The sequence below is a fragment of the Microcaecilia unicolor genome, chromosome 2 (assembly GCF_901765095.1).
Source record: "Microcaecilia unicolor chromosome 2, aMicUni1.1, whole genome shotgun sequence".
Taxonomy (NCBI): Eukaryota; Metazoa; Chordata; class Amphibia; order Gymnophiona; family Siphonopidae; genus Microcaecilia; species Microcaecilia unicolor.
This window is the reverse complement of record NC_044032.1, coordinates 354659048-354683220: the sequence shown is the minus strand read 5'-3', so window position 1 is coordinate 354683220 and position 24173 is coordinate 354659048. Positions and strand designations below refer to the sequence as shown.

The window sequence follows — 24173 nt, the reverse complement described above, 5'->3', positions numbered from 1 at the left end:
CTATTTAACTTTCTTACATTTGTGAGAACAGAGTTGAAGACATTCTTACCTTCCTCCCATCACTGGCATGGCAGTTCACATTTAAGGGAGTCAACAAAGCCATAAGCTTCTCTTCATTGCCACTCCTAACAAAAAAAAATGGATAATAGGAAACACAACACAGTAAAAAAAAGACAATTTCTGCCCATCAACATATTACAGTAGTGGGGCGGGGCGGGGGAGGGGGTGCGTGCAGCCATGGCAGTTGCCCCGATCCCCATGCTAATGGCAGCCCTAATTCTACCTAAATCTTAACGACATACAGCCTTCCTGGAAAGCTCTGGCACTCCTTTTCAGATTTTTGTCCTGGGCCCCAACATGCTTAAACCTTGGCCCCGCACAGTAGAAAAATTCTGTGTATTACTCAGTCTGCAGCATAATCACACTAGTCTTAAAATTCTGCAGATGAAACAGTAATGCCTATCAAGTCCCATTTCCCTTCTACTGAATATAAACCATTTCATGAAGGACTCTGACCTTTTCATATCTTCAATTCCCTTCTGCCAGTTTTACTTGCAGCATGTATAAAAAGCCATTGTCTGAACTCTAAATCTGAGCTTGTTTTTATAATCAGTGTGCAGAGTGCTCTACAGCCCTTTCCATAATTGCAAGCAGTCAACAGCAGTGTTATCAATAAGGAAAGAGTAGAACAATTATTTAAAGGTTATTACACAAAGAACAAAATAAAAGCATTTCCTGTATGATCATCTGAACTTTAAACCTCTACCTTTAGACCCCTTAGGATATGTCTCAGTGGGGTTTCTTTTTTTTTTTTTTTTTGCTATAGAGCAAAGCAGCTAAATGGATAAATATCCCAACAATATATAAATTTACTCCCAAAAAGACTGCCATTACATGTACATGTGATCTCTGGTAGCTTAAACCAAGTACTGAAATATTAATCTTACCACCACTACCTTAAATTGTCGTGTACATGAAACACTCCTATATATCAATGAACTGAAAAGTGTACAAAGGATGTATGCTAATGACTTCAGCTTCATTATGCATCTAGGTGAGCACAAACAAAACAATGGCAACACGTTACAATTCTATGCATATCCCTCTCTCCTCCCATCCCCTCCTTTTTTACCATATGATTTATACTATGTTGTCAGGAATACTCACCTAGCTGCTTCCAGGAGTTCGTCCTTCTTATATTCACCTAGATGATTACAAAATATCATGCTGTTAGCAATTGGCAGAAGACAATCAAGAAATGCAGCAGGAAGCAAATAATAGAATTAAACAGAAAAAAGAGGAAAGGTGGGGGAGGGGGAGCCCACAGCCCACACCCCACAGGGTGATGGAGCTGTGACGTTAGCCAGATTCTGAAGGAAGCATCATCAGTGCCTTGGATACGAGCAGCAAACTGACGCAGCTTCTTGTCCAATCCTCCGATGAAATGGCTTTCTTCAGACAACCAATGAATGCTAAATATTATGTCTAGAAACATTCCCTCTGATAACAGCATGCCAAGCCAAGACAGTCTTCCCTCCCTCCCTCCCCCCCCCCCCCCCCCCCTATTTCCTACTCGGTGTGCGACAGTATACTTAGGAAGCACAAGAAATCAGACAAAAGCAAGCCACCGTGGCTTTCTAAGAAATACTATAGATGTGTCCCTGGTCCCACATCCACTCCTCCCTCCCAAAAGAAGAAAACTTTAGTGTTGTGTTAATAAGACATGCACTAAAAAAAAAAAAAAAAGATGTTTTTATATGTTACCATTTACATAAAGAACATTTCTAGAAAAATGCAACAGCACATACCTTCTACAGAAATACTGCATGTCTGACAAATGAGTACAGAAAGGATGCAAATTTGCTAAAAGGCACTAGCACAGAAAGGAAGTGCTCAAAGAACTGGACAATAACCAGTAACTCAAGAGCTCATAGCCAAGTTATCTTATTTGCATGCAGAATTATGTCACATCAGCAGTAAAACAGCAAAATGCAGTTGCACTAACAGGAGAATCATCAGATGTATTTCTAAAGAAAATCAAGGAAGGTTTCTCGTGTGTGTGTGTGTATATATATATATATATATATATATATATATATATATATATATATACACTTTGTTCCTACATCACACAGAAAACAGTGCCAACTAATCAATCATGGATAAGAAACAGTTCATACATTCAAATCAAAACGTATTAGTAATACTTCACAGTATAACCAATTTATAAAGCAAACTGCTGAATTGACTCAATTAAACAGGATGAATTTCTCAAAACATTCTATGTGATTCCCTGACAATCCCACAAATTAAATTCTCTGCTATCTGTGATGGACTTTCATACAAATGAAATGCTGAAATGGGATATTAGCGACAAAATAAAAAGCAATTACTTCCAGGATGTAAGAAGCTCCCCTCCCCCTTCCAATAATCAATAAAGATGATGCTAATTTTTGCAAACAGTGGTCACATTCTTTCACAGAAAGGACTGTTCAAATATCCACTGAGAGAAGAAATTAAATATCTTACAAGCTCAAGAGTCAAGTAACACAAAACAATTTTACAGACTATTACTGCAAATACAGAATATTATTTATTAGTATTTTTCTTTGAAAAGATTTATCACATGCATCGCATGTAAACTATGACCAAAACTGCACCTTATGCAAACAGGAAAATAGATAATTAAGGATATACAAGCATTAATTTAAGAAAGCTGGGGAGAATTATTATGTAGTATGAGGTAATATGATTCTTAAGTTATGTTCCGATGTGTGGGTGTGTGTTTGTATGGCTGAAAAAATATTTATACAGCATTTTGTGTCAGTCATTTTAAAAGCCCTATAGGTGTTTTGGACATGCAGAAACTGGCATTTAGAAGCATATATTGCCTACAAGTCTAAACCTTGATTTTAGAAAGCCAGGATATACATGTCCAAAACAGGCTTATATCAGGTTTTGGCAGTGGTTCCAAACCTGATCCTAGAGGTGCCTCAGTCGGTCAGGTTTTCAGGCTGTTCACAATGAATATTCATGAGAAAGATTTGCATGCACTGCCTCCACTGCATGAAAATCTCTCATGAATATTCATTGAATACAATGAAAACAGGCTATCACATACAGGGCAACCTTCGAAAGCTAATCAAGAAATGTATTAAGTTATGTCCAATAAAAAAGGTATCATATTTTCTTTTCCATGTTTTATTTTGTTTGATTTCTATTGATAACCTTAAGAGTGAACTAACACGGCTATCACACTCCTCTAATTAATATATATAACAAACTACTACTCTTAACATCTTGTCGAGCAACAAACCAACCAGTCGGGTTACCTGCACTGTGCTTTCTTATGTACCTCATAAATGAATGGGCCCTAATCAACGTTCAAGACCTCATCTTATTTATTTGTTACATTTGTATCCCACATTTTCCCACCTATTTGCAGGCTCAATGTGGCTTACATAGTGCCGGAAAGGCGTTTGCCATTTCCGGTGTGAACAAATACAACGTGATGTTGTGATAAGATGAAGTTTAAACGGCAAAGTCACAGTAATAGTCGTAAAGTGGGAGAGTAGTGTTGTGTTCATACATGCTTCGGTCTTCTTGTGTAGCCAAGGTCAGACCTTTAAGTTGGATCGGGAGGGTATGCTTTTTTGAACAGGGTTGGTTTTAGTATTTTCCAGAAGTTTAGGTGGTCGTAGGTCGCTTTTAAGGCTAGTGCATTCCACAATTGAGTGCTGAAGTAGGAAAAGCTGGATGCATAGGTAGATTTGTATTTTAGACCTTTACAGCTTGGGTAGTGTAGGTTTAGATATGAAAGTGTTGAATCAGAAGCGTTTCTGGTTGGTAGGTTGATTAATTCTGTCATGTACCCAGACGCTTCACCATAGAGAATTTTGTGGACCATGGTGCAGATTTTAAAGGCAATGCATTCTTTGATTGGGAGCCAGTGTAGTTCTTCGTTGAGGGGTTTTGCGCTTTCAAATCTCGTTTTTCCAACTATGAGCCTAGCTGTCTTTGAATGTATTCATCCCATTTGTCAAAAAACAGCATCCAACAAATATCACCTTTTTTCACTGCCCCAGCGTTGGCTTTGTCCCACATAGTCTCTGTTGTTAACCTGTTGCAAATCTTAAAATTAACCACTCATCCACAGTCCAGAAAACCATGACTCCAGAGGTCTGTGGTTCGCATAACACGTACACTCAAACCCCTCATGCTGTGTTAGTCTCAGCACACCCAAATATTTTAACTCATGGTGTCATCAAGAGACTAAATCAGTCAAAAGACAAACTCTCTCGTGCACTGCCGGACCTTCCCAAACCCAGAGACTTAAGATGAATATTCATTGTGGATAAAAGAGAGGGTCCAAGAAAACAACAAGGCAGATGATCTGCAAACTCCAAGATGGAAAGACGACAAAGCAGATCAGTAGAAGAAAACCATACATTTATTGAACAAAAAAACAAATATTCAAATCAGCCCGACACAGGCCGTGTTTCGCCCAGTAGGGCTGCGTCAGGGGCTACACAGTTTTCTTTAATTGTCAGGGTTAATGAGATATGTATACTGATGTAAAAAATGTACCGAGGTCTCCTAAAATGTAATTTAAAAACAGCCAAATAATAAAAAAAAAGTGATGGCGTGTAATCCGTCAGATACACTAGCAACTCTGTAGGTTGGGGTGTCTCCAGGACCTGGTTTGGGAACCATGGCATATGAGAAGAGGGTGTGATCTAGGCATGTGTTCGGTGGGACTAGGGTGGGTCAAAGAGATACATATGCATTCCCCCTTTCAGAAGAGGAAAGCAAGTTTATGCCCAATGACATGACCACTGGGATTAATACCTCTTCCAGGGACATCTAAGTTCCAGAAAGTTGTTTGTTTTGTACAATGTTATTCTGGAGAGATTATGAATGGTTTCCCCCCTTAATCCCCCAGTGTTCTTTTGTCTCCTACCCCCACTCCTAAAAACAATACTAGCAAAGAATATTGAGCTCTATGACTGCTTCAGCAAACACACACACACATAAGTAGTAGTAGTTTTTGAAATGGTTAACATATACTGTATGTATGCTCTGAAATATGAACAAGACTATGTGCTGGCCCATAAACATTTATGTACTGTGTTGACTCCACTGATTTAGACTGCCACACATAACTGATGCATAGTCGGCCATTCCTAGATATATTTTAAAAAAGACTCTACATCAGTACATCCTATCCTAAAATACTAGCACAACTTGACTCACGTCACAATCTAGATATATCAATTACAATTTGTATGTCAATAAACTTCCAAACAGTAGAATGAGATACACCCATGCTCTACAAGAAAGCACAGGGCTAACGTCCACTGAGTTGTTTGTTTTGGGCAATCCCTGCTAGACAGAATCAAGAGCTCCATATCACAGCTGCAAACTTCACCGACTATCATTTCAACATTATCCAGGTTATCTTTGAAACTATCAATAATAGTCTGAGCTTCTTCCAGTATAATTTCTTCATTAATGAGTTCTTCAAATGCCCATTCGATATCAGCCATAGGTACAAAAGCTAAGGCAGGCAATAAATGCATTTTGAGAGTGAATTCTTTATCATTCCTTTGTCATTGTTATAACCCATTGTTTTGCACTGAATGGAAAAATACATTGGCTAAAGAAGCAGCTACCATAAACCCCCGTTTCTGGTCATGCCAACTTTGGATACATTCATTGAAGCAGTTTCTAAATCCATTTCATTCAGAGGCAATAAATTCAGTGCCAGTTCCTTTAGTTGCTGAAAAACATTTCTCATTTTTCTGGAAGTAATGCATAGATGACTTGAGTCAAGGAGTTTCCTTTGATGCAGTAAACTGTGTAAAGTTGTTGGAAGAACAAGGAAACCATTTTAAAGCTGCCATCAGCACAAAGATACAGCGACTTCAAAAGAAACAGAAGATTATGTGCTATACCAAAATTTAGCAGTCAACAGGACCGGCCTTCAGCAGGGGCAACAGGGATGTATGCAAAAGGCCCAGTGCTTAACCGAGTCAGCTTTGCAACTGGTGGATGACTAAAAGTTAAAGCTACTTTTGCCTTTCCATCTCTATTTCACTTTTTCTCCCTCCCCTTCCTCCTCGGTAATCCTGCTCCACAGCACCGACACTCTATACTCATCCCACCGCACCAGCAACCAACCCTTACATCTCCCTCTCTCACCCTCACCCTTTGGTTTTGCACTTCTCAGAGGGCTAGAACCATTTTATTACATTTTCAGTCCAAGGTATCTCAAGCTTATAAATCACTTAGATTACAGTAGCAGTTGGCAATTAAAGAAATCTGTTTAAATAAATAAATCTGACACCTCATTTGAAAATGTTGTATCCTGGGCTGGAAGGCCCTACCCAACTGGTCTGCTCAGGCTGGCCCTAGAAATAATCTTCATTTGTTCAACTGTTATACAACAGAAAGTTTTCACCATTTAACATGATCCTTTGTCACAAATTTTCAAAGTAGACAACAAAGTTGAATTTGACTGTGTCCCAGTCACTCGCTCTTTGTTTGTGACTTGACCTTTCAGAACTTTTGATTGATGGTATCCTTGCTTGAACTAAGTTTGACAAACTGATCATGCATCTGGCAATGATTAGATGCCTCACTTTTTAACCATGCCATCTGTTTGGCCTGCTTTTCACCTTTAATACATAGAATATATCTGGTCAGGGCTTCCAGGATAGTATTTTTGAACAATGTCCACACCTGATGTAAATTTTTGACCTTTGCAACTTGATTTTCCTCATTTTATCCTAGTCTCCTTTATGAAAGTTAAATGCTAGCGTATTGGATTTCCTGTGTGTACTTACTTATAGTTATTAAATCTAATTTGATTATGTGGTGATCATCGTTAACAAGTGGACCCAGCATTGTTACATCTCACACATAACATCATGGGATCAACTAGGGACTAGATATAGAATTGTTCCTCCTATTGTTGGTTCCTGAATCAGCTGCTCCGCAAAGCAGTTCTTGAGGTTATCTAAGAAGGTTACCTCCCTAGCATGCCCTGATGTTTCATTTATCTAGTCAGTATTAGGGTAGTTGATATGAAAAAGAAGAACTGTATCAATCACAAAAAAAACAACAACACACTACATCCAGCTCAAAACCACAGAACTAGGCTTGTGACCACGCATATGTAGAATATATAATTTTTTAATACCAAAAAAGGTTTATAGTGGAGAAAGACCTCAAAGTCTATAGCCCACCCAACTAAAGGGTATTACAACCTCACAGGTGATGGCAATATTCAATTACAGGGCAATAAAAAAAACTCCACTATATCTTCTCAAAATACATATACATATAGAAATGCAAAGTCAGAAGCCACAAAGTCACACGCCAAAGACTAGTATCTAAATAAGAAAAAGCTAGTTCTTAATTGATAATTTTATTTCCATTAAGTCCCAAAAGATCAATCCAGAGACACGTGGGTTATGCCCATCTACCAGTAGGTAGAGATCGCCACAGCTCTGCTGATTAGCACCCTCTCAGTATTTTCAATAACAAAGAAGTATAGACAAAAAGGAGACCAAGGAAATCTCCCGCCTCTAGCAGGAACCAATAAGCATAACAAAAATAAAGTATCTCAAGTAAACAAGGAGTAACGGGCATTGTTGTTCATGTACTAAGCCGATGAAACTTGCAGATTTAAAAAAATTTTAAAAACCCTACATCTGCACACAAAATTCAGCTGTGGACTCACAAGAGTCAAGAATGAGAAACACACACACACAGACTTATTCCAATCCCCAGACACAGCAAAGTTACTTACCTGTAGAAAGTGTTCTCAGAGGACAGCAGGACAGTTATCCTTACATATGGGTGACATCATCCCAATGGAGTCTGGTGCAGACACTGCCCGGTGTTCCATAGTTTTTAGAGGCTTTTGGCAGTGGTCCGAGTGCTTTCCCACCCAATGAGTGAGCGCGAGACCCACAGTAACATAAAATAGCTTTAAAAAAAAAAAAAAAAGAATGCAACTCCAATGGGAGTTGGGAGGCTTGTAAGATACCTGTCATGCTGCCCTCGGAGAACACCTGTTACACGTAATTTTGCTTTCTCTAAGGACAAGCAGGACAGTGGTATCCTTACATATGGGAATTCCTAGCTACCAGACTCACCAAAAACAGTAGGACAATAGAGTCTTGCAAAGAGCAAGACTACGTTGAAGCAATGAACCTCAAACTAGATACAAAACTAATTGTGAAGGTGCACCCTGGAACTGAATAAAAGGGGACTAGGAGAGTGGAGTTGGATTAACCTGTTTAAGAAAAGAAACCACATCTGGATGATGCCAGCAAAGCTCTTGTGCCCGCAAATACCCCCCCCCCCCCCCCCCTGAAAGCACAACTTAAGGACGAGCCATTTATTAGACTATCTTGCAAAAATGTCAGAATGCATGACATAGGGGCTGAAGATGGTGCAATACTCTTGGGAACCACACCTGCCTCTAAAGTTCTCCAAATCCTGGCATACAACAGCGAACTGGACCTCTTCCATGCCTGGAGGAGTGCAGTAATCATATCCTCCTGATACGCCTTTCTTTTTCAATCTAAACCTCTCATGCCTTAAGACCAAAGGGAGAGGGATCCTCCATTAGCACCAGACCTATGCCAAAAGCCCCTTCCAGGATGGCAGACAGAAGGGGCTGTTGATCCACAGCCTTATGACATACACATACCATGGTCTTCCTGGCCAATCCGGAGCTACTAGAATTACTGGCCCTCTGTGTAGAAAGATCCTCTTGAGCAGTCTGCCTATCATTCGCCAAGGAGGAAATCAGAGAGGCAAATCGACCAGCCATCAGGTCCAAGGCATGGTCATCCAAAAGGTGTCCTCGGAGAAAGCCTACTCCCCCAGATCCAGAAGATTCCTGCTCTGGACCACCAAGAGTAACAAGATGAATCTGTGCTCACTGACAAAAAAGCCTCGCTTCCCGAGCCAGAGACACACTCTTTGAGCCTCCAGTCTGTAAATGTAAGCCACTGCTGTTGCACAATCTGAGAGAACTCGAGCTGCCCTGCCCTGTAAAAGGCACTCAACTCCAAGTGATTTATCAGCCATGCTGCTCTTGTGGTGTCCAGAGACCTTGGGCACTGCAACCCAAACAGTGCACTCCCAAGCCAGAAAGGCTGGCATCCATGGTCACCACCACCCAATCCAGCACCACTAGGGATATTCCCTATCTCAGGTTGCTCAGGCACAGCCACCAGAGAAAGTGAGAATCGTTTGAACCATCTTTGGAAGCCTGCAATGAGTTGACTGACATGGGTGACCAACAACTGAGGAGTGCCAACTGTAGCGGTCTCATGTAGAACCTCACCCATAGAACATCCAGTGTGGAAGCCATCGTACCAAGCACTTACATATAATCCCATGCTTGAGGAGAAACAAAGTGAAGCAAATTCTGTACCTGAGACTGAGCCTTCAGCTACTGGGCTTCCTAGAGGAAGACTCTCCCTTTCCGGGTATTGCGAACAACCCCTAGATATTTGATGGACTGAAAAGGAGTCAGGTAGCTCTTGGTGAAGTTAAATCACCCAGCCCAGACTGAAGCAGCCTAACCACCCTGTCTGTGGTTTGCAAATTCTCCTGGCAGGATGACACACTGATGAACCAATCATTGAGATAGGGATGTACCTGTATTACCCCCCAGCATAAGAATGCTGCAACCACAACCATCACCTTAGAGAAGGTTTTGGGAGCTGTCGCCAGACCAAAGGGCATTGCCTAAAACTAAAAGGGCAGAAAAACTAAGAAAACACTGATGAGGAGGCCAAATCAGAATATGGAAGTATGATATCTAGAGATGTAAGAAATTCTCCGGGTCAAACCGACATGATGTCAGACACAAGGTCTCCATTCTGAAATGCTGGACCTTGAGCAACTGTTTGACCTACTTGAGGTTGAGTACCAAAACAATAAGTTCCACCCTTCTTTTAAAGAACGAAATGTGATATCTTCCTAGACCCAGTTCTGACTTGAGGCACCACTTACGCAGCACAAAGCAAACAAAACCTTGGAGCATGGAGTGGACCACCTTGGCTTTCCTCGCTGCCCTGCGCGGGGAGTCCAGAAAACAAATCTAAGATGAGCAAACTCCAATTTGTAACCTGTCTGACCATTTCCAGGACCTACTGGTTTAAAGTGATTTTGGCCCATTCCTCAACATAACATACGAGAGATCCTCTGGCAATCGCTGGCCCTTAGATTTGACAAGATCCTTAATGAATTTCTCCAAATCTTTGCCAAAGAGAAGCCTACCTGAAAGGGTAGCCATGCAAGTCTGGAATTGGAGGCAGCATTTGCAGCTCAATGCTGAAGCCAGCATCAACCAGTGACAGCCAAGGGCGTTTGCTTAGCTGAGGCTATAAGGAGATCATACAGCAAGCCAGTCAAATAAGCCAACCCAAATTGCAAGGATGGCAAAAACTGGATCAAGTCCTCAGCTGAAGATGATTTTCAGACCCAACTCAAGCAAGCTTGCACTGTGTAGGAGCCACACACCGTGGCCTGCAAAACAGAGCCGCTACCTCGAAGGACAGCTTAAGGGAAGATTCCAATTCACGATCCTAAACATCCTTGAGGGCAGTCCCACCCCCCCACCCCTTCCACAAGTATCATAGTCTTCCTTGGAGACCACCGTAGCCAGTGAGTCCACCTTGGGCAGCTGCAAGAAATCCAACTGCTCAGATGGAAGAGAATACAGCTGAGACATAGCTTTGGTCACCCTCAAGCCCGTATCAGCGGTGTCCCAATGAGCAGAAATCAACACTCACAGAGCCACATGAATGTGAAATGTTCTGGGTGGCTTACTGGTGCCAGACATCATACAGCAAGAGGTAGCATCTGAACTCAAGTGGCTCAGGAGAAGAAATATTTAGCACTTCCAAAGCCATGGTAATGAGAAGGTAGCTCCACCTTGCAAAAGAGCCTAGCAGCTGTTGGATTCTTCCCCTTTTCTGGGGGTAGCTCCCCTTCCTCCACACAATCAGGCACCGAGTGACCACAGGATTCAGAGAGGAACATATAATCCTTGATTAAAGGGCAAAGAAAGCTCCTAAATATCCCTCTGGACACCCACTCGGGACTGTTTGGGCTGTTGCTCAGTCAAGAGCTCTATGGGGGCAGTGGAGGGCTGTGAGAGGAGCAGCCTCGAGTAAAAATGCCTGGTGCAAGAGAACAACAAACTACAGAGAAAAAGGAGTGCCCAGAGAGTCTTGGTCTAACTCACCAAGAACCGGCATGCCAGCAGGTTATAGGGCAGCTAAGGGAGGAAGAGCAACTAAATGAGAGGGACCCGGTAATGGCTCAGCGGGTGTAATGGAAAAGTTTATGCTTGAATGAGTTCCGCTTAAGTACTGTTATCATATTAAATGATGCACTGGTCTATATTAAATGGATATTTAATGTTTTCTTGAAAGTACATAATGATTGTTATCATAGTTAATGCTCTCTTGAAAGTACATAATGGACTACCAGGACAGGAATTGATAGTATTATCATATTAAATGATTAACTGATTTGTACTAAATGGAATAAAATCATGCTTAGGGCTAAGGATGACATTTCAAATGAGTCTCTGGAAACCTGGCCAGTTCCTGGGGATATTAAGAATGTCACATCCATAATTACATGTCAGCCATATTGAATTAAATGATGAGATCATGTTTATTGGTAGGTATAAAGACAGGAGATCTGGGGCAGATAGACAGAGGTCTCTCCTGCGGAACAGACGTGTTGCCCAGGCCCATTGTTCCCGCTGAGACTCTCTGCCTGACTGTACCCGAGACCTCCCAGTCGCTGGCGAAGATGTCATCTGCAACTCATGCGGTGATGTATGATTTACTTACTTGAATAAAGTTTATGTAATAAATTTTGATTGCCTCTATAGTATATGTCTGACAGAGATAGACCTGAAAGAACCTGAAGCAAAACAGCGGGAGAAGAGTGCGCTAGCACCTCAAAAACTGAAGTTGCGGACACATGAGTCTTCTGCAGTACCACAGAGCCCGCCAAAACCTCAACTGGTGGGCCCCTCTGATGGAGCAGGAATGGCCTCTAAGGAAAGGTCAGGCAGCAGAGAGCGAGATAGACAGGCATGAGCACATAATGCATACGCACACACACACACCCCAATGCTGCCCAGCTATCGGGAGCAGCGTTTTGCAGTTCCCACCAAGGCAGCCATGCAACAAAAGGAAAGTACAGCATGTAGAATTGCCCTAAACAAACCTGTTGGCAGGAACACTGAGAATGAATAGTGATGCTACCAAAAATGCTCCCACAAAGGCTGCTAGTAGCAGCACTGCTCATTTCCTTAAGAGGCCAGAGCCCCGAGTTTTGCTTTAGTTTGTTTGCTTGTTTTTTTAATGTCAAAGAGGAAGAAGAAAAATCTTGAAAATAGCTTCCAAACAAGAAACCCATGAAAAATAGAGCAGGAGGCGTGTCAGGGGGAGGGGGAAGGAAACTTGCACCACCAGATGTACCCCAAAGCCCAAGACCGACACTGCTCAACCAGGCTATATGCCAGAGCTCTGGCATTTATGTCTACCTGCTGGTAAGATGGGCATACCCCACGTCTTTGGATTTATCTGAAGGACACCATGGAAGGTGCTAATAATCATCCAACAAGTCTGAGACCAGTACTTAACCTTTCCAGCATGTTTTTTCTACATCCAACTCATGTTGCCATTAATTCACTTTTATAGTCTGTCACTGCAAACCAGACAGCAGCCTTGTTTTGCTATTCAGCTGCGTCAGGGAATAACGACTTGGCAACTGCTCAAAAAAATAAAATGGTCTCCAAAATGGCCTCGGCAAACGAAAGTATGCCAACTTATATAATGTCAATCACTCCAAACCCCACCCACAATCAAATGTCATGAACAAAAAAGGTCTCCATTTAAAAAGACATTTAGCAGAAAGCATTCCATTCAATCTGAGAAAAGCATCTTTGTTCTCACTGGTGCAGCAGTTGCTGAATGTTTCCCCACCACAACAATGGTTGCACTTGTTCCACCACTATACCACAAATGTGTCAACTTCATTCTGAGTTGCTACACAATGTGTCATAAATGGTTCTGACAATTTTATATACCCTGATACAATGTCAATGTTCAATAAGATGAGTCTTATATGGTCAGGATGTCCGACCCACATATAATAAAGCACACGGATATTGCAATATAAACACAAGATGACAAAAGTAGTTTTAACAGCGAGATGGTACTTTTCTTTACTGACCAGACGTATAAACACTATCACCAAACCACAAACTAAACAGTAAGCGATTCTAAAATGCCCTACGTTCATTAGAGCAAAAACAGATCTGCACAGGGCATCAGTAACACTACAGTTTCTAGAACAGGAAAAAAAAAATCCACTCATTTTGTCTAAAGCAGGTATGACCATCAGAACATAAGAATACAGTAGTCATACTGTGTCAGACTAATGGTCCATCTAGTCCAGTATCCTGTTTCCAACAATGGTCAAGCCAGGTCACAAGTACCTGGCAGAAACACAAATAGTGGCAACATTCCATGCTACCAATCCTAGGGCAAGCAGTGGCTTTCCCATGTACGTCTCATAGTATCATAGTAACATAGCAGATGACAGCAGAGAAAGACCTGCACGATCCAACCAGTCTGCCCAACAAGATAAACTCATAAGTGCTACTTTTTGTGTATACCTGACCTTGATATGTATCTGCCATTTTCAGGTCACAGACCGTAGAAGTCTGCCCAGCACTAGCCCCGCCACCCACCACCAGCTCTGCTTTTTCTTCATCATTATCTACATAGCGGTTCGCAGCATCTTTCAGTCTCACAATTCCCTTTTTAGTCTTCCTCCTTCCACTAATATACCTAAAGATATTTTTGTCACCCCTCCTTACATTTCTAGCCATTTGTTCTTCTATTGTCTCAATAGCAGACTATGGACCTTTCCTCCAGAAACTTGTCCAAACCTTTTTTAAACCCAGATACGCTAACCGCTGTTACCACATTCTCTGGCAAGATCGAACCCCCTCCCATCCCCGCAAGTCAGAATAGCATTTCTTCCTCCCAAGCATACCTAAACTCCTGGGTGGTCTAGCAGGGAAATGGGGATAGGAGCAAACTCCTGTCCCCAGTGGCTCCATGGTCAAAACATCCAACTTAACCACTAGCAGTTAGTCTCACAGTACTGCCTCTAGGGGTCACAGTGGCCATTTTTGGTATGAAGCCATAAAAGGCATCACTCCTGCTTGAGGGTCATTCCATGTCAAGTGGCCTGATTTCAGAGAAGTGCCCTGCTCGACCATCACGGATTTCGATGAAATTTTCTGCGAACATTCATACATGTCCCCAATGAACATTGGTAAAGTTTTACATTCGCCGATGCTATACTTGCTGAGATATAGTAATCTGTTTGACCCCATATTGCAGCCTTCTATGGTATGACTCCGATATTTCGGCAACTTTGAGACACTGTATCTCTGACAATATTTGGTTGAGAGAAACAAAACTTGGCCATCTTGTACAACTTTTTGCGCTCTATTAAACAAAATAATAAAAATAAATCTTCATGAGCGATTTCCATGAAGAAAACTTGGAGCAAACTTGGTCCGAAAAATTTGCAACACGAAAAAATTGTAAAGTTTGGCTTTTTATATCTCTGGAATTAAAGATGTGATAAATGTGAAACTTTGCACACAACTTATCAACAAAAGGTTTTCGAATATAAAATTTCATTCTCCTAATATTTTCCATTAGTTCACAAATTGAGTGTAAAGTTGATGATTTTTACAAAAACGCCAAAAATAGGGTATTTTTAGCCCACTTTTACAAAAAAAAAAAACCTGGAAACTCCTTTTAATCATTTTCATTAGAAAGAGCATGTTTCAAACCCCTTAAAAAAGTAGGGTTGGTTTTTCATCGCTGGCCACAGACTTCTGTTTAGCCGCAGCTCTGACCAGATCATACAAGGCATCAGCCAAAAATGACAGGGCCGACTCCATCCGCGGGGCAACCTCAGAGAGGGGCCCCACACCATCGGCGGGCTGTTCCACTGCCTGCTGTAGCCAGGAAAGACATGCCCGGGCTGCATAGGAACTGCAAACAGACGCCCTCAAGGCCAGGCCTGCAATTTCAAAGGACCGCTTCAGCGCGGACTCAAGCCGCCGGTCCTGTATGTCTTTCAAAGCAACTCCTCCCTCTACTGGGAGAGTGGTCTTTTTTGTCACCGCCATGACCAATGCATCCACTTTAGGCATCCCCAAAGGGGCCAAGTGCTCCTCACCAGAGGGGAAAGCTGACCCATAGCCCTGGCCACTTTTAAAGGCCCATTGGGGTCAGACCATTGAGCAGAAATAAGCTCTTGGATGGAGTCATGCACAGGAAAGGCCCGAGTAGGCGTCTTAGTACTTGCCATCCTAAGATTAACAGAGGAGGCGTCGCCTTCAGCAGGATCATCAATCGAGAGGGCCTGCAAGGCGTCAGTAATGAGAGCTGGCAGCTCGTCACGGTGGAAAATCTGGACCGCATTGGAATCATCCAAATCCAGTGGCAAACAGGCACCCTCCTCTGGATCATCCATCCCTGAGGGTCTGCCAGATCCCTCAGACTCTCCACAGCCTGACCACAGTGTGGGGGGGAAGGATATGCACCACTTTCAGACGGGGAATTTACCCGTCTATGTTTAACGTGTTTCCAACGCTCGGGGGAGGAAATAACCTCTGAAGTCATCCCCGGGGCATCAACACCCAGAGGGAAGCCAGGAGGCAACGCAGTATCAGACACCTGCGGCAGAGCTCTATTCAGCATAAAAGCCTTATGCATTAAAAGCACAAACTCAGGGGAGAAAAACTCACCCTGACCCTCCGCCTCCGAATTAGGAGAAACAGATGTAGGAGCTCCTCTGGCAGCCTCTAAACGAGGCGTCCCCCTGCACTCAGACTCCTCCAAAACCGCGAGGGTCAAGGCATGCGGCGCTTCCAAAATGGCGCCCGCTGCCAGCTCCATCGAGCGGGAAGAAACATCGCTCGGCATGCTTGTACTAGAGTGAGCGTCTAAGGAGCACGTTTTACACAGCCCCGCTGCTGATCTGCGTTTACCAAACGGGAGCAGCGCTTAACTCCTTCAGCAGCCATCGCCCGTTTTTTTCACAGGACGGAAAAATAGCAATAAAATGACGGCTTCGCGCCAAAGCTTACCCCGATCGGAACGGCGTCCACTGGACCTCCCCAGAAGAGCTGGGCACCAATCTTACCTCAACGAGCTCCGGTCAAGCTGCACAGAACCAGGGATCACTGGAAAAAGCCTCAGAACAGCCACGCAGTAAAAGCATGCTCTTTTTTTTTTTTTTAACGCTGTGAGGAAAGTTGGAGGCAGGCAGCAACAGAGGGACTCTGGGAGGTGGGGGGAATGGGTAAGGCAGGGAAAGGGTGAACCTATATGCCTTTAAGGTGGGCACCACCAGCCACAAAACCCCTGCTCAACTGGCAAAGCACAGGAGCCACCCCAGGCAGTCTGAAATCCAGGAGCTGATCAAGCTACGTCCACACCTGCTGGGAGATAGAGAAATACTGAATGCTGTTGGGGCTAGCCGTCCTAGAGGCACTATGGTCTTTCAGTGTTCGCTATCTCCACCTGCTGGTAGGCGGATACAACCCATCAGTTAATGGATTCATCTGCTGCTAATGACAAGGAGGTGTAACTACCTAAGCCTCACTTCTCAGCCACATTTTGGCTAAAACCAAAAACAAGCGTTTCAGTCATATAGCAGGCATGCTTACACTCTTGGCTTTTACTAAATATTCCTCTGCTATTTTACTCCTAGTTTGTTCCCATGGAATTTATTAAACTTTGAGACCAGAGTACCACAGTTCACCAAACCCCACAGATTTTGTGATCAGGGGCATATAACCCACTCTTCTGGACCAGTCTAGCAGGATAAGGAAGCCAAATTTCATCAACTTAGGGCCCTGCTTACTAAGACATGCTGTAGGCTTGCTAGTGACATATATTCCTATGGGCATCTCTAGAATTAGCGTGAGCTAAAAATGCTAGTGCACCTTAGTAAACAGGACCCTTAGTGTAACAGGCCTCTCAACAGGAAAGATATTTAGAACCTGCACAAAAAATATTTTCTTAAATACAATTATTTTTTTTAATTTAACAAGCTACAGCTGACCATTTTAAATCTGAAAGGTTAGCACACACATATATACACATACATAAGTCAGTCACTGAACTTTCAGATCTATTTAACGATTCAAAAAAGCTAGACAAAACTACCAAGATTTGCTGAAATCAAAATAAGCTAAAAAAATTAAAATGAAAAGGGAGATATCAGGAAAGTGGTAAAATAAATTATATCCTCAGCTACCATAAAAGTCAAAATATGCCCAGCATATTTTTCATGGGCATAAAATAAGATCAATTTTTTAAATTCAATTACTTTAGACCAGATATTAAGAGGGAAACATTTTAATCATGTAATCCAGTATGGCAGTGGATCAAAGTAAGATACAGAGGTTTGTTTGCTTGTTTGTATGTTTTTAAATCCAAGCACTATAGAAAAGATTTTTGGTTTTTCTTTTTTTTAATTCTCCACTTTACCATAATGTCCCACAAGCTCGCTAAAAATATTTTTTTTTTACTTAATGAAGACTTGCTAGTCACACTTTGGCTACTTGTACATTTTCATGTTAATTTTTACTTTTAGGTAAATACTCTCTCTTCAGTTATCCTGTGTGATCAACATTTAAGGATGGGGTCCAATATATCAGGCTTCATAACATATGAATCCAATATAGCCTCTGTGGATAAGAAACTGTAGATCCAGGTCAGCCTGCTCAACAAGGCTACTAAGAGGGGCATAGTCGAACGAGGCGCCTAAGTTTTCCTGAGGACATCCTCGCAGGACATCCCGGCGAATGGGCGGGGAAACCCGTATTATCGAAACAAGTTGGGCGGCCATCTTTCGTTTCGATAATACGGTAGGGGACGCCCAAATCTCAACATTTAGGTCGACCTTTCAGCGATAATGGAAACTGAGGACGCCCATCTCAGAAACGACCAAATCCAAGCCCTTTGGTCGTGGGAGGAGCCAGCATTCGTAGTGCACTGGTCCCCCTCACATGCCAGGACACCAACCGTGCAGCCTAGGGGGCACTGCAGTGGACTTCACAAATTGCTCCCAGGTGCATAGCTCCCTTACCTTGTGTGCTGAGCCCCCCCCAAAACCCACTACCCACAACTGTACCATAGACCTAAGGGATAAAGGGGGGGGGCATGAAATGAGATTGAAGGGGGGCAGACTCAAAAAAGATGTCAGGAAGTATTTTTTCACAGAGAGAGTGGTGGATGCTTGGAATGCCCTCCCACAGGAGGTGGTAGAGATGAAAACGGTAACAGAATTCAAACATGCGTGGAGTGGCCTAGTGGTTAGGGTGGTGGACTCTGATCCTGGGGAACTGAGGAACTGAGTTCAATTCCCACTTCAGGAACAGGCAGCTCCTTGTGACTCTGGGCAAGTCACTTAACCCTCCATTGCCCCATGTAAGCCGCATTGAGCCTGCCATGAGTGGGAAAGCGCGGGGTACAAATGTAACAAAAATAAAAATAAAATAAATATACATAAAGGAATCCTGTGCAGAAGGAATGGATCCTCAGAAGCTTAGCCGAAATTGGGTGGCGGAGCCGGTGGGGGGAAGAGGGGTTGATGGTTGGGAGGCGAAGATAGTGCTGGGCAGACTTATACGGTCTGTGCCAGATCCGGTGGTGGGAGGCGGGACTGGTGGTTGGAAGGTGGGGAATAGTGCTGGGCAGACTTATACGGTCTGTGCCAGAGCCGATGGTGGGAGGCGGGGCTGGTGGTTGGGAGGAGGGGATAGTGCTGGGCAGACTTATACGGTCTGTGCCCTGAAAAAGACAGGTACAAATCAAGGTAAGGTATACACGAGTTCAACTTGTTGGGCAAACTGGATGGACCGTGCAGGTCTTTTTCTGCCGTCATCTACTATGTTACATGTGGGTACAGTGGGTTTCCGGTGGGTTCTGAAGTGTAACAGGTGGGGAGGGATGGGCCTGGGTATGCCTGCCTGAAGTGCACTGCACCCACTAAAACTGCTTCAGGGACCTGCATACTGCTGTCAGGGAGCTGAGTATGACATTTGAGGCTGGCAAAAAATATTTTTAAAGGTTTTTTTTTTTTTGAGGGTGGGAGGGGGTTAGTGACCACTGAGGTAGTAAGGGGAAGTCATTCCCAATTCCCTCCGGTGCTCATCTGGTCAGTTTGGGCAGCTTTTCAAGGTTTGGTCGCAAGAAAAAATGGACCAAGTAAAGTCGCCCATGTGCTCATCAGAGACGCCCTTCTTTTTTCCATTATCGGCCGAAGAAGCCCATGTGTTAAGAACGCCCCAGTCCCGCCTTCGCTATGCTTCCGACACACCCCCGGGAACTTTGGTCGTCCCCGCGACAGAAAGCAGTTGAGGTCGCCCAAAATTGGCTATTATGTCGATTTGGGCGACCCTGGGAGAAGGACGCCCATCTCCCGATTTGTGTTGAAGGATGGGCGCCCTTCTCTTTTGAAAATGAGCCCAAAAGCCATCATTTTAAGAATGGAAAAAAAAAAGTTGCTGATTTTGTCTAATGAGCCATAAAAATACCCAAATGCAAAAACTCCAGGCATCCAATACCTTCTCAGTGAGAAAATATTTTCTCACATTTCCTTTATGTTTCCCATGCCTTATTTTCAAATGACCCCTCACTCTTGTATGGCTGGGCTTGGTGGGCCACTACACAGAGGTGTGGGAAGACGCTCATGGAAGAAGATTAGTCTAACAGCAGACTCAGCCTACCTCTGCAGAAACATCCTTCCAACCCTCTGCCCATTCATTAAGGGAGTACCACCATGCAGGGGAGGGAGGTGTATGCTGTGCTCAAAAGAAAAGCAAGAATTGAGGGTGGTCTTTTCTGACGATTTTAAGGTGGCCTAACAAAGAAAGAGTGAATGCCAAAGACAGAAGGATGCTTGACGTGCAGAGGGAGAGAAACGGCCAGCAGGAAAAGATGATGGTGCCTCTGTATAGAACTCTGGTGAGACCTCATTTAGAGTACTATGTACAATTCTGGAGGCTGCACCTTCAAAAAATATGAACAGAATGGAGTCAGTCCACAGGACGGCTACTAAAATGGCCAGTTGCACAGGCGATCAGCAGGTTCTCCAACACTCACTGCTATCTAGACACCTGTCCCAATTACCTAATGAAATCCGCCCCTGACTGCTTCATCGCAGACCTCACATCCTTCAACAAGGTCTCTTCCCAAAGAGAAATGGCAACATTCTACTCACCCCAATACCAAAAGACACCACGAAAAAAGCAAATTAAATCACAAACTACCAACCAGTAGCATCCATCTCACTGTCAGTCAAACTGATGGAAAGAATGGTAGCTGAACAACTTACTGACTATATACACAAATTCTCAATATTACACAAATCCCAGTCAGGATTTCGCCCACTACACAGCACAGAAACAGTACTACTCACTCTCCTAGCCAAATTCAAGCAGGAAATAGCAACAGGCAAAAATATCCTCCTCCTCTAATTCGACATGTCTAGTGCATTCGACATGGTAAACCACAATATACTACTAAGATTACTAGATAAATTCGGGATTGGTGGTAACATACTTAGCTGGATCAATGGTTTCCTAACCATAAGACAAACAGACAAAGTAAACACTGGGCCTTCAGGAATGAGAAAAATGCAGTCCTTTATTTATGATGAAAACCTGACACGGGCCGTGTTTCGGCGTACAAACGCCTGCATCAGGGGTTACTGAGATGTATCGGAATAGAGTCACTACCACTGCAGATAAGGGTCTGTTCAGTATCCAGCTCTCAGGAATTCCTGGATACTGAACAGACCCTTATCTACAATTATCAACACCCCAGATCACACTCTCCGTATCTCAGACAGCCTGAAAATCCTCGGCGTTATAATAGACCGCAACCTAACACTAGAGAAACAAGTGGCATCCACAACTAAGAAAATGTTTTATTCAATGTGAAAACTTAAACACATGAAACCATTCTTCCCGAGGGAAACATTTCGCAACCTGATACAATCAATGGTACTAAGTCACATGGACTACTGCAATGGAATCTATGCGGGATGTAAAGAACAAACATTAAAGAAACTTCAGACCGCCCAGAACACGGCAGCCAGGCTTATCTTCATAAAAACCCGATTTGATAGCGCAAAACCCCTCCACGAAAAACTACACTGCCTCCCAAAGAACGTATTGCTTTCAAAATCTGCACAATGGTTCAAAAAATTATCTACGGTGAAGCTCCGGGATAGATGACAGACCTGATTGACCTACCAACCAGAAATACTTCAAAATCAACATGAACATAACTAAACCGGCACTACCCAAGCTGTGAACTCAAATACAAATCAACTTACGCATCCAATTTTTCCTACATAAGAACACAAATGTGGAATGCACTTCCAAAAGCCTTGAAAATTATGTACGACCACCTACACTTCAGGAGAACACTAAAAACTTATTTGTTTAAAAAGGCATACCCTACCAACCCAACATAAAAGCCTGACCACCGCGCTTCCCCTCCGAAGGGACACCACCTTGTAGTGGTGGAGGGCCTTCTGTGTTTCAATGACTCAGAGGGCTATGCTGAAGGGTTACCCATATCAGACAGGCCTCTGAGGAGAAACCAGACAAAGAGTGTCCCAAACTGGGAGAGTGGTAAGATGGCACCCTGAAGTTCATATGCCCAATGGCCCAGCTGCCCTCTGAAGTTTCGTATTCTTTACGTAAATTTCCTCTCTGCAATTGCAGAGAGGAAGGGGACAACCGGTGGTCAGCCACCGATGGCCAGCGTTTTGTCCCCTGAGAAGCAAGTGCAGGACCGCTGGGCGATGAACTGCCCACAGATCAAAGGGTTGGCGAGTCCTTTGATTAGCGCCAGCGAAGGAGCATTGACACTCTTGGACCTGGAAAAAACAACTCCATCGCTCCCGAATTATACAACCAGCATGTCCAAAGGAGTGGAGGAGTGAGTTAGAGGCATATGCTGAAACAGAGGACATTTACAGCAGAACCCGAATCGGCGGAACCACTCCTAAACACCTAAGAGAAATCAACTTGGAGTTTTTGGCTCCCATGGAGGTTACATTAAATATCATCTGGAAGGCGTCTAGGGACCTAACGGTGGCAGTAAATAATTTTGTTTCAGATATAATTTTATTAGAGAGTTACATGGACAATTTAACTGAACCCTTTGAGAGTGAAAAATTGATATAACAAATGATTCTACACGAGCAAGAAGTGGTTATGATTTTGAAAATGATAATAGACCAGAAACTGAATAATAAAATGAATATTATTATAGATGATTAATATCGAGATTATTGTTTTCCAAGAGTGACTCCTAAAGTTTTCCTCAGAAATATTTCAATTATTACTTTAAAAGGAGTGAAGCCTGTGATAACTGGGATTACTTTAATCAGTGGGATTTGAATTAGAGACTTAAGTATATATATTGTTAAATAACTTCTGGTTTTTAAAAGAAAGAATGTGATCAGATGTATTATTTCTAACTAATATTGGACAATAAGTATGTTTTCAATGAAATGATTTGACTATACACCGTATTGGCCTTGAAGAAGCCAACCAGATGATCGATGTGGAATAATGAATTAGATGAGTAATATCTGGGGATAATCAGGTTAATACCACTTTTTTTCTCTGTTTACTGTTTAATAGATCTCCTTGTCTTATCCCTCTTTAGTGGTCTAAGGAAGAGAACAGAATTACCTGACTGAAATAATTCCTATATATTACTTTCTCTGTATTTCCGGCAAGTTGTTTTATCACTTGTAAAAATTTAAATGGTTATAAATAAAAAAATTTTTTAAAAAGCCTGACCGCTGCAACACAACATAACCAAAATACAGTATGGACACAACAAAACCAAACTACATGAACTTTATCCTATCTCATATGGCACTACCACATGAACCTTATCTCAACATCACTCTGTATTTGTTTACACCGGAGTCTGCAATCGCATCTCCGGCACTATGTAAGCCAAATTGAGCCTGCAAATAGGTGGGAAAATGTGGGATACAAATGTAACAAATAAAGCATATAGAAAGACTCAAACCCCAACATGTGTACTATGGAAGAAAGACGAGAGGGGAGATGATTGAGACATTTAAATACTTCTACGGTATAAATGAACAGGAGGAAGGTCCCTTTCAAATGAAAGGAAACTGTAAAGAGAGGGTATAAGATGAAGTTGAAGAGGGGTAGACTCAAAAGTAATCTAAAGAAAGGAAAAATTAGAACATATAAAATCAGCCATACTGGGTCAGACCAATAGTCCACCTAGCCCAGTATCCTGCCTCTAACAGTGGTCAATCCAGGTCACAAGTACCTGGAAGAAAATTTAGTAGCAATATTCCATGCTACTAACCCAGGGCAAACAGTCACTTCCCCCATGTCTATATCAATAGCAGACTGCAGAATTTTCCTCCAGCATCTTGTACAAACTTTTTTTAAACCCAGATATGCTAACCGCTATTACCGCATCCTCTGGTAATGAGTTCCAGAGCTTAACTATTCTTTGAGTAAAAAATATTTCCTCTTGTTTTAAATCTATTTCAATGTAATTTCATTGAGTGCCCTGGTCTTTGTACTTCTTGAAAGAGTGAAAAATCGATTCATTTTTACTCATTCTATTCCACTCTGGATTTTGTAGATCTCAATCGTATCCCCCTCAGCCACCTCTTTTCCAAGCTTTAGCCTTTCCTCATATGGGAGGAGTTCCATCCCCTTTATTATTCTGGTCACTCTTTTTTGAAAATTGTAGTTCCACTACATCTTCAAGGTGAGGTCGCACCATGGAGTGATACAGTGGTAATATACCGTATTTTTCGAACTATAAGACGCACCTAGGTTTTAGAGAAGGAAAATAGGAAAAAAAATTTTGAAGCAAAAAGTGCGTCTTATAGTTTATAGTCTGAAAAATACAGTAATATTCTTGGTCTTAATTTTGCATCCTTTTCCTAATAATTCCTAGCATCCTGTTTGCTTTTTTGGCCACCATCATACACTG

At 42.6% G+C, this 24173-nt stretch overlaps 1 protein-coding gene across 1 annotated transcript in view; it reads right to left on the bottom strand.

Annotated features, from left to right (window-relative positions):
• Positions 1–24173, bottom strand: part of TNKS (tankyrase) — a 505381-nt gene that overhangs the window by 351366 nt on the left and 129842 nt on the right. Inside the window, exons 4-5 of the mRNA XM_030194488.1 lie at positions 1168–1204; positions 50–125 (exon numbers count right to left, since the gene is read on the bottom strand). Of these exons, the coding sequence (XP_030050348.1) occupies positions 50–125; positions 1168–1204 (113 nt within the window). The remainder of the gene's footprint in view (positions 1–49; positions 126–1167; positions 1205–24173) is intronic.